General features: G+C 42.9%; 1 protein-coding gene across 3 annotated transcripts in view; it reads right to left on the bottom strand.

Annotated features, from left to right (window-relative positions):
- Positions 1-1,101: 1,101 nt before the first annotated feature.
- LOC121574734 (acid-sensing ion channel 1-like) overlaps positions 1,102-11,301 on the bottom strand; it is a 367,348-nt gene continuing 357,148 nt past the window's right edge. For 2 of the 3 annotated variants that reach the window (XM_041887285.2, XM_041887284.2), the window contains 3 exons: positions 8,571-8,650; positions 5,694-5,810; positions 1,102-1,348 (listed from right to left, as the gene is read on the bottom strand). In XM_041887285.2, coding sequence (XP_041743219.1) covers positions 1,253-1,348; positions 5,694-5,810; positions 8,571-8,650 — 293 coding nt within the window. In that variant the 3' untranslated portion in view covers positions 1,102-1,252. The other variant, XM_045222811.1, reaches the window with a different exon arrangement.

Genomic DNA, 11,301 nt, shown 5'->3' with positions numbered 1-11,301 from the left:
GTTACCGTCTATTAAGCCAGGTGATCAGGTGACAGGTGGAATTGTCTCCGTACAAGTACGTACGGCAATAGTTGCCATGGGGATGATTTGGAATTATGGGATAGCGTTCAACATGGATGAATGAAAAAAAAAAAGCTTATTGATGGGATGAGCTACAGCTAGCTGTGGGGGGATCCAACCAGGGTGGTCACACAAACCAACACATTTCATTACACACACACACGCACACGCACACACACGCACACACACGCACGCACACACACGCACACGCGCACACACGCGCGCACACAAAATGAATAGGAGGGGAGCATCATCTTCCTTTACACGTATCATAAACTTGGCAATAATAACAAAATATAAAACGTAATACATGCAGAGGGCAATATACAAGCATGCATTTACAAGATGAGACCTGAAAAGTTCACCATACGTTTTTTTTTTTTTTTACTAAACGGTAGAACTCTCTACCATCATCTCCCTAAATGTTTTCACTACTCATCTTGATTGTTGTTGATTTAACCCATTGTGGAGATAGCTACATTCTCAAATGAAATACAGCGACAGAGAGACTCCCACTGGAACTGAGGAGCAGCAGTTACGGTTCTACATCTATAGTGAAGTTCAGCACTATACATTTTCTCTACTGACCAGGGTTGGGGTCAATGGCATTTCAATTCGGTCAATTCAGGAAGTGAATTGGCTAAATTGAAATGGAATTGATCCCAACCATACTACTATCCTAATAGGCCAGCGATCAGTGACAGCTGAGTGTTGCTGATACTGTATACAGTAAAGGCATGGGGCTCTCTTGATGTTGTCTGTACAGTGTTGTGTCTGTACAGTAGTTAGTTACATTTCCCATATCTGTCTGTTTTAGAGTGAGAGGACCATATTTGCAATGTGTTCTTGAAGAGTAGAGTCTTTGTTTCCTGGCACTATTCCAAACAGAGATAGAACATTCAGGATTTACTTCTAGGATTCCAAATTCCCAAAAAATATCTGGAACTTTTACAGATATTTATGTTTGGAATAATCTTCATCTTCTCTACTTGTTGTGATTCTTGATATTTTCCCTCTCAGATAGTAAGAAAAGTTTCCATATTGAGAATCCGTTTTTTATTTAAATCCTTATATATAGTGTTCATGTCAGATATTCTTGTTGGATGGTTGACTTTGGCTGCGTACTGCCAGGTTCTTCCTCCTTACTCCTGTCCTGATTGGCTCAGGTACTTCCTGCATTCTCCTGATTGGCTCAGCACGTGAAGTCTTCAACGTTGCCCTGCGCTGGATGGTGAGGTAGCATGTTGGCAGGATACGTACCCGGTGTATGCAGGTTCTCACAGGGCGCCTGAGGGAAGAGAAGTGAAGAAAGGATGAGAGACAGGAATAAGGGAGAGAGAGGAGGGAGAGAGGAGAGAGAGAGGAGGAGAGATGAGGAGGGAGAGAGAGGAGGAGAGAGGGAGGGAGAGAGGAGGAGAGAGAGAGGGGAGAGAGAGGAGGAGAGAGAGAGGGAGAGAGGAGGAGAGAGAGAGAGAGCGCGGGGGAGAGAGGAGGAGAGAGAGAGGAGGAGAGAGGAGGAGAGAGAGAGGAGGAGAGAGAGGGAGAGAGAGGAGGGAGAGAGGAGGAGAGAGAGGAGGAGAGAGAAAGGGAGAGAGAGGAGGGAGAGAGAGAGAGAGAGAGGGGAGAGAGGAGGGAGAGAGAGGAGGAGGAGAGAGAGAGGAGGAGAGCGAGAGAGAGGAGAGAGAGAGGGGAGAGAGAGGAGGGAGAGAGAGGAGGAGGGAGAGAGAGGGGAGAGACAGGAGGAGAGAGGAGGGATAGAGAGAGGGAGAGACAGGAGGAGAGAGGAGGGAGAGAGGGGAGAGAGGAGGGAGAGAGGGGAGAGATGGGGGAGAGAAAGGGAGAGAGAGGGGGAGAGATAGGAGGGAGAGAGGAGGGAGAGAGAGGAGGGAAAGAGAGGGAGAGAGGGGGGGTAGAGAGGAGGAGAGAGAGGAGGAGAGAGAGGAGGGAGAGAGAGGGGAGAGAGAAGAGGGAGAGAGAGTAGGAGAGAGAGGAGGAGAGATAGGAGGGAGAGAGGAGGGAGAGAGAGGAGGAGAGAGAGGAGGCAGAGAGAGGATGGAGAGAGAGGAGGGAGAGGGGAGGGAGAGAGAGGAGGACAGAGAGAGAGGGAGGGAGAGAGAGGGAGGGAGAAATAGGAGGGAGAGGAGGGACAGAGAGAGGGAGAGAGGAAGGAGGGAGAGAGAGGAGAGAGAGGAGGGAGAGAGAGGAAGAAGGGGAGGGTAGGAGAGAGAGGAGGTAGAGAGGAGAAGAGATAGGAGAGAGAGAGAGAGGAGGGACCATAATGTAGTGGGAATGAAACCAAAGATAAAATAATCTACAAAATCCCCCTATTCATTTTATAGTGCACTACTTGGTCAATGTTTTGGGGGCAGGAAGAATGGAAGAAAGAGGAGAGGAAAGTAATCGTGCAGTGAAGACATGGTTGGGTGGAGAGAGAGGAGGGAGAGGAAAGTAATCGTGCAGTGAAGACATGGTTGGTGGAGGGAAAGAAAGATGAAAAGATGGCTGGACTGCAGGGTAACGGAGGATGAAAGAGAAGATTAACTCTCTCTCTCTCTCTCTCTCTCTCTCTCTCTCTCTCTCTCTCTCTCTCTCTCTCTCTCTCTCTCTCTCTCTCTCTCTCTCTCTCTCTCTCTCTCTCTCTCTCTCTCTCTCTCTCTCTCTCTCTCTCTCTCTCTCTCTCTCTCTCTCTCTCTCTCTCTCTCTCTCTTCAATGTAAGGGCTTTATTGGCATGGGAAACATTGCCAAAGCAAGTGAAATAGAAATAGATAGTAAAATAAACATAAAAAAAATGAACAGTAAACATTACACTCACAAAAGTTCAAAAATAATAAAGACATTTCAAATGTCATATAATGTGCAAATAGTTCAAGTAGAAAAAGGAAAATAAATAAATAAACATAAATATAGGTTGTATTTACAAAGCTGTTTGTTCTTCACTGGTTGCCCTTTTCTTGTGGCAACAGGACACAAATCTTGCTGCTGTGGTGGCACACTGTGGTATTTCACCCAATAGATATGGGAGTTTATCCAAATTAGATTTGTTTTCAAATTCTTTGTGGGTCTGTGTAATCTGAGGGAAATATGTCTCTCTAATATGGTCATACATTTGGCAGGAGGTTAGGAAGTGCAGCTCAGTTTCCACCTCATTTTGTGGGCAGTGTGCACATAGCCTGTCTTCTCTTGAGAGCCAGGTCTGCCTACGGCGGCCTTTCTCAATAGCAAGGCTATGCTCACTGAGTCTGTACATAGTCAAAGCTTTCCTTAATTTTGGGTCAGTCACAGTGGTCAGGTATTCTGCCACTGTGTACTCTCTGTTTACGGCCAAATAGCATTCCGTTTGCTCAGTTTTTTTGTTAATTCTTTCCAATGTGTCAAGTAATTATCTTTTTGTTTTCTCATGAATTGGTTGGGTCTAATTGTGTTGCTGTCCTGGGGCTCTGTGGGATCTGTTTGTGTTTGTGAACAGAGCCCAAGGACCAGCTTGCTTAGGGGACTCTTCTCCAGGTTCATCTCTCTGTAGGTGGTGGCTTTGTTATGGAAGGTTTGGGAATCGCTTCCTTTTAGCTGGTTGTAGAATTTAACAGCTCTTTTCTAGATTTTGACAATTAGCGGGTATCAGCCTAATTCTGCTCTGCATGCATTAATTTGTGTTTTTCGTTGGAAAACGGAGGATATTTTTGCAGAATTCTGCATGCAGAGTCTCAATTTGGTGTTTGTCCCATTTTGTGAATGATTGGTTGGTGAGTGGACCCCAGACCTCACAACTATAAAGGGCAATGGGTTCTATAACTGATTCATAGCCAGATCCTAATTGGTATGTCAAATTTTATGTTCCTTTTGATGGCATAGAAGGCCCTTCTTGCCTTGTCTCTCAGATCATTCACAGCTTTGTGGAAGTTACCAGTGGCGCTGATGTTTAGGCCGAGGTATGTATCGTTTTTTGAATGCTCTAGGGTAACGGTGTCTTGATGGAATTTGTATTTGTGGTCCTGGCAACTGGATCTTTTTTGGAACACCATTATTTTTCTCTTACTGAGATTTACTGTCAGGGCCCAGGTCTGACAGAATCTGTGCATAAGATATAGGTACTGCTGTAGGCCCTCTATGGTTGGGGACAGAAGCACCAGATCATCAGCAAACAGTAGACATTTTACTTCAGATTCTAGTAGGGTAAGGCCGGGTGCTGCAGACTGTTCTAGTGCCATCGCCAATTTGTTGATATATATGTTGAAGAGGGTGGGGCTTAATCTGCATCCCTGTCTCACCCCATGGCCCTTTGGAAAGAAATGTGTGTTTTTTGCCAATTTGTACCGCACACTTGTTGTTTGTGTACATGGATTTTATAATGTTTTTCCCCCAACACCACTTTCCATAAATTTGTATAGCAGACCCTCATGCCGAATTGAGTCAAAAGCTTTTTTGAAATCAACAAAGCATGAGAAGACTTTGCCTTTGTTTTGGTTTGTTTGTTTGTCAATTAGGGTGTGCAGGGTGAATACGTGGCCAATTTGACATTTGCTCAGTACATTGTTTTCACTGAGGAAATGTCAGAGTCTGCTGTTAATGATAATGCAGAGGATTTTCCCAAGGTTGCTGTTGACGCATATCCCACGGAGTTATTTGGGTCAGATTTGTCTCCACTTTTGTGGATTGGGGTGATCAGTCCTTTGTTCCAAATATTGGGGAAGATATCAGAGCTAAGGAAGATGTTAAAAAGTTTATGCATAGCCTATTGGAATTTAGTGGTTTTCCCATACATCTTCATTTTGGATAGATAACTCTGTTGTTGTTTGTTTAGTGTTTTCCAATTTTCCCAGGAGTGGTTACATTTTTAGTCATTTAGCAGACGCTCTTATCCAGAGCGACTTACAGGAGCAATTAGGGTTAAGTGCCTTGCTCAAAGGCACATCGACAGATTTTTCACCTAGTCGGCTCGGGGATTAGAACCAGAGACCTTTCGGTTACTGGCACAACGCTCTTAACCACTAAGCTACCTGCCGCCCCGCCCCGGTTAGAGTCTATGGATTCTTCAATTACATTGAGCTGACTTCTGACGCGCTGTTCCTTCTTTTTACGGAGTGTATTTCTGTATTGTTTTAGTGATTCACCATAGTGAAGGCGTAGGCTCAGGTTTTCTGTGTCTCTATGTTTTTGGTTGGATAGGTTTCTCAATTTCTTTCTTAGGTTTTTGCATTCTTCATCAAACCATTTTGTCATTGTTGTTAATTTTCTTTGGTTTTCTGTTTGACATTTTTAGATTTGATAGGGAAGCTGAGGTCAAATATACTGTTTAGGTTTTCTACTGCCAAGTTTACACCTTCACTATTAAAGTGAAATGTTTTGTCCAGGAAGTTGTCTAAAAGGGATTGAATTTGTTGTTGCCTAATTGTTTTTTGGTAGGTTTCCACACTACTTTCCTTCCATCTATAGCATATCTTAATATTATTCAGGTCCTTTGGCTTTGATGCCTCATGATTGAGTATTGCTCTGTTCAAGTAGACTATGATTTTGCTGTGGTCTGATAGGGGTGTCAGTGGGCTGACTGTGAACGCTCTGAGAGACTCTGGGTTGAGGTCAATGATAAAGTAGTCTACAGTACTACTGCCAAGAGAAGAGCTATAGGTGTACCTACCATAGGCATACTGACATGCCGTTTGACTTCGTCCAGACTGAGAACTGCTCCCCGGTTATTGTTGTTGTTGCGTTTGTGTTTATTATTTGAGCATCGACACAGCTTGTACTTGATCACCTGCAAACAAGCAAACACAGTAGCTGGTCTTTGAAGCAGTGCCTCAGAGGACCAGACTTTTGGAATGCAGCCAACTGACTATTCACTGTTGGCAAATGGTTTTTATTTTAAAAATTCTATACTAGATTCCAAATTTAGACTAATCGTGAGCTTGGGACTATAAGGTTCTATTTGCAAAAGACGATTCTGAGATAATTGTCTTTAAAGTTCCGAACCCTCATTGGTTTGAATGTTGTCAGCAATTTTTATTTAGTATTATTTTGACCTTAACAACGTGAATTGTGGGTATTTAGAGTACTATATAGGTAGAGAACATTGAACAGAACAAGTCTTTGTCAATAACTCAATTTTGACAAAAATGCAGATAGAAACTTTTAGTCCCAAATTCTCGTAATGACTATTTTAATGAGAAAGTTTTATAATTCAAAGAAGATTGATGGTACACATTTATAAATGATTACCAGGATTGTGTAAAATAATGAGATGAGCTACAGATCCCAGGTTATTCCCATCAAGAATTAAAAAAAATATGTTTTTAAAATGAAACGTTTTATATAATGAATCATGAGTACATGAACAAACTGTAAACAGAAAGAGCGCATCCTGAAAACAAATCCTTGCAGAACAGGCAGCTATTCTACCCATGGAGGTTGTTACTCTGATAGAAAATCGACAGGAAGAGAAGCATCCTAACTGAATCTAATATGGATAAAATGTTAATGTATTCAACATTGGTGCAACGATGCCCTAAAGATGAGCTGCTTTCACACATGGATGGTTTTAAAGGATACAGGAAGTTCACTTTTAAGTGTAACTTATTTTCCACTCTCCGGACTGTTTTTAAACCAGTTAGATGGTTATTAAGCAACATCCAGAATAACTTGGTTAGCATTTTTTTGGAGAATGCAGCAATGCTAGTGGAAATGGATTGTTTCCTTGTGGCTGGCTAGTTCTAAGGTCTGTGGCTGTCCATCACTCACTAGACATACAGTACCAGTCAAAAGTTTGGACACACCTACTCATTCAAGGGGTTTTCTTTATTTTTAAAACTATTTTCTGCATTGTAGAATAAAATTGAGGACATCAAAACTATGAAATAACACATAAGGAATCATGTAGTAACCAAAAAGGTTTTAAACATATCAAAATATATTTTATATTTGAGATTCTTCAAAGTAGCCACCCTTTGCCTTGATGACAGCTTTGCACACTCTTGGCATTCTCTCAACCAGCTTCATGAGGTAGTCACCTGCAATGCATTTCAATTAACAGGTGTGCCTTGTTAAAAGTTAATTTGTGGAATTTCTTTCCTTCTTAATGCATTTGAGCCAATCAGCTGTGTTGTGAAAAGGTAGGGGTGGTATACAGAAGATAGCCCTATTTGGTAAAAGACCAAGTCCATATTATGGCAAGAACAGCTCAAATAAGCAAAGAGAAACGACAGTCCATCATTACTTAAAGACATGAAGGTCAGTCAATACGGAACATTTCAAGAACTTTGAAAGTTTCTTCAAGCGCAGTCGCAAAAACAATCAAGCGCTGTGATGAAACTGGCTCTCATGAGGACCGCCACAGGAAAGGAAGACCCAGAGTTACCTCTGCTGCAGAGAATAAGTTCATTAGAGTTAACTGCACCCCAGATTGCAGCCTAAATAAATGCTTCACAGAGTTCAAGTAACAGACACATCTCAACATCAACTGTTCAGAGGGGACTGCGTGAATCAGGCCTTCATGGTCAAATTGCTGCAAAGAAACCATTACTTAAGGACACCAATAAGAAGAAAACACTTGCTTGGGCCAAGAAACACGAGCAATGCACATTAGACCGGTGGAAATCTGTCTTTTGGTCTGATTAGATTTTTGGTTCCAATCGCTGTGTCTTTGTGAGACGCAGAGTAGGTGAACGGATGATCTCCGCATGTGTGTGATGGTGTGTGGGTGCTTTACTGTTGACACTGTCAGTGATTTATTTAGAATTCAAGGCACACTTAACCAGCATGGCTACCACAGCATTCTGCAGCGATACACCATCCCATCTGGTTTGCGCTTAGTGGGACTATCATTTGTTTTTCAACAGGACAATGACCCAAAACACACCTCCAGGCTGTGTAAGGGCTATTTGACCAAGAAGGAGAGTGATGGAGTGCTGCATCAGATGACCTGGCCTCCACAATCACCCGACCTCAACCCAATTGAGATTGTTTGGGATGAGTTGGACCACAGAGTGAAGGAAAAGCAGCCAGCAAGTGCTCAGCATATGTGGGAACTCCTTCAAGACTGTTGGAAAAGCATTATTCATGAAGCTGGTTGAGAGAATGCCAAGCTGTCATCAAGGCAAAGGGTGGCTACTTTGAAGAATCTCAAATATAAAATATATTTTGATTTTTTTAACACATTTTTGGTTACTACATGATTCCATATGTGCTATTTCATAGTTTTAATGTCTTCACTATTATTCTACAATGTAGAAAATAGTAAAAATAAAGAAAAACCCTTGAATGAGTAGGTGTGTCCAAACTTTCGACTGGTACTGTATTGCCCTGAGGGAATCATGTGAAGGACATTTACATACAGTGATACTACAATAATCTGGGGGCGAACTTTCTCTAGGAAGCCTAGATGCAAGCAAAAACCCAAGACTTAAGCAAAGACGTGAGTATGTCTTCAGGGATCTGTTTCAGGAGACACCGGATTCGAGAATGAAGAAAGATCTGACAGGAAACATAGAAAACATTCAACATTTAAAGACTGAAGGCTTACCTCATAAAGGTAGTCAAAGAGTTCTAGGATGGTGAGGATACTGGCACCTATGAAGAGACCCATCTGACCACCAATATCACCTGAAAACACATGAAGAGACCCATCTGAACACCAATATCACCTGAAAACACATGAAGAGACCCATCTGACCACCAATATCACCTGAAAACACATGAAGAGACCCATCTGACCACCAATATCACCTGAAAACACATGAAGAGACCCATCTGACCACCAATATCACCTGAAAACACATGAAGAGACCCATCTGAACACCAATATCACCTGAAAACACATGAAGAGACCCATCTGACCACCAATATCACCTGAAAACACATGAAGAGACCCATCTGACCACCAATATCACCTGAAAACACATGAAGAGACCCATCTGAACACCAATATCACCTGAAAACACATGAAGAGACCCATCTGACCACCAATATCACCTGAAAACACATGAAGAGACCCATCTGAACACCAATATCACCTGAAAACACATGAAGAGACCCATCTGACCACCAATATCACCTGAAAACACATGAAGAGACCCATCTGACCACCAATATCACCTGAAAACACACACGATGAAACATGGTACAGATGATGAAACATGGTACAGATGATGAAACATGGTACAGATGATGAAACATGGTACAGATGATGAAACATGTTTGACATTTTTCAGGCAAGGGCTACCCTGAAGAAAGCATTGGGTTCCTGGAACCTGAAACATTGAATCCACAATAAATTAAGTAATATTGAGTAACTTTTTTTATTCAGGATAAAAACATAATTGAAAAAGTTTGTATTCGGGTATAACGACACACCTCAGTAGCTCAGTTCCAATCAAATCAAACTTTCTTTGTCACAACAAGTGAAATGCTGACTTACAAGCCCTTAACCAACAATGCAGTTCAAGAAATAGAGTTAAGAAAATATTTACCAAATAAACTAAAGTAAAAAATTATAAAAGTAACACAATAAAATAACAATAACGAGGCTATATACAGGGGGTACCGGTACCGAGTCAATGTGTGGGGGTACAGGTTAGTCCAGGTAATTTGTACATGTAGGTAGGGGTAAAGTGACTATGCATAGATGTAAATAGTCCGGGTGGCCATTGTATTAATTGTTCAGCAGTCTTATGGCTTGGGGGTAGAAGCTGTTCAGGAGCTTTTTGGTCCTAGACTTGGCGCTCCGGTACTGCTTGCCGTGCGGTAGCAGAGAGAACAGTCTATGACTTGGGTGAATGTTGTCTTTGACACCGCCTAGTATATAGGTCCTGGATGGCAGGAAGTTTGGCCCCAGTGATGTACTGGGCCGTACGCACTAACCTCTGTAGTGCCTTATGGTCAGATGCCGAGCAGTTGCCATACCAGACGGTGATGCAACCGGTCAGGATGCTCTCGATGGTGCAGCTGTATAACTTTTTGAGGATCTGGGGACCCATGCCAAATCTTTTCAGTCTCCTGAGGGGGAAAAGGTGTTGTCGTGTCCTCTTCACGACTGTCTTGGTGTGTTTGGACCATGATAGTTTGTTGGTGATGTGGACACCAAGGAACTTGAAACTCTCGACCCGCTCCTCTACAGCCCCGTCGATGTTAATGGGGGCCTGTTCGGGCTGCCTTTTCCTGTAGTCCACGATCAGCTCCTTTTTCTTGCTCACATTGAGGGAGAGGTTGTTGTCCTGGCACCACACTGCCAGGTGCCATTGGAACTCCTCAATGCCATTGGAATGAATCCCGGAACATATTCCAGTCTGTGCTAGCAAAACAGTCCTGTAGCATAGCATCCGCGTCATCGGACCACTTCCGTATTGAGCGAGTCACTGGTACTTCCTGCTTTAGTTTTTGCTTGTAAACCGGAATCAGGAGGATAGAATTATGGTCAGATTTGCCAAATGGAGGGTGAGGGAGACCATTGTATGCGTCTCTGTGTGTGGAGTAAAGGTGGTATAGAGTTTTTTTCCCCTCTGGTTGCACATGTGATATGCTGGTAGAAATGAGGTAAAACAGATTTAAGTTTGCCTGCATTAAAGTCCCCGGCCACTAGGTGTGCCGCTTCTGGATGAGCATTTTCTTGTTTGCTTATGGCCTTATACAGCTCGTTGAGTGCGGTCTTAGTGCCAGCATCGGTTTGTGGTGGTAAATAGACGGCTACGAATAATATAGATGAGAACTATCTTGGTAAATAGTGTGGTCTACAGCTTATCATGAGGTACTCTACCTCAGGCGAACAATACCTCAAGACTTCTTTAATATTAGACATCGCGCACCAGCTGTTATTGACAAATAGACACAGACCGCCCCTCGTCTTACCCGACGTAGCTTCTCTGTCCTGCTGATGCATGGAAAATCCCGCCAGCTCTACAGTATATTATCCGTGTCGTCGTGCAGCCACGACTCAGTGAAACATAAGATATTACAGTTTTGAATGTCCCGTTGGTAGGATTGATTGGTAGGATTCTTGATCGTAGATCATCCATTTTGTTTTCCAATGATTGCACGTTGGCCAATACAACGGATGGTAGTGGAAGTTTACTCACTGGCCTATGAATTCTCAGAAGGCAGCCCGACCTCCGACCTCCGCCCCCCTTTTTCTCCGTCTTTTCTTCACACAAATGACGGAGATTTGGGTCCGTTCCCGAGAAAGCAGCCCATCCTTCGCTTCGGACTCGTTAAAGAAAGAATGTTTGTCCAGTGCGAGGTGAGTAATCGCTGTTCTGATG

This window comes from Coregonus clupeaformis, chromosome 10, assembly GCF_020615455.1.
Source record: "Coregonus clupeaformis isolate EN_2021a chromosome 10, ASM2061545v1, whole genome shotgun sequence".
Lineage (NCBI taxonomy): Eukaryota > Metazoa > Chordata > Actinopteri > Salmoniformes > Salmonidae > Coregonus > Coregonus clupeaformis.
The sequence above is the reverse complement of the archived record's forward strand: the minus strand, read 5'-3'. Positions and strand labels throughout refer to the sequence as shown.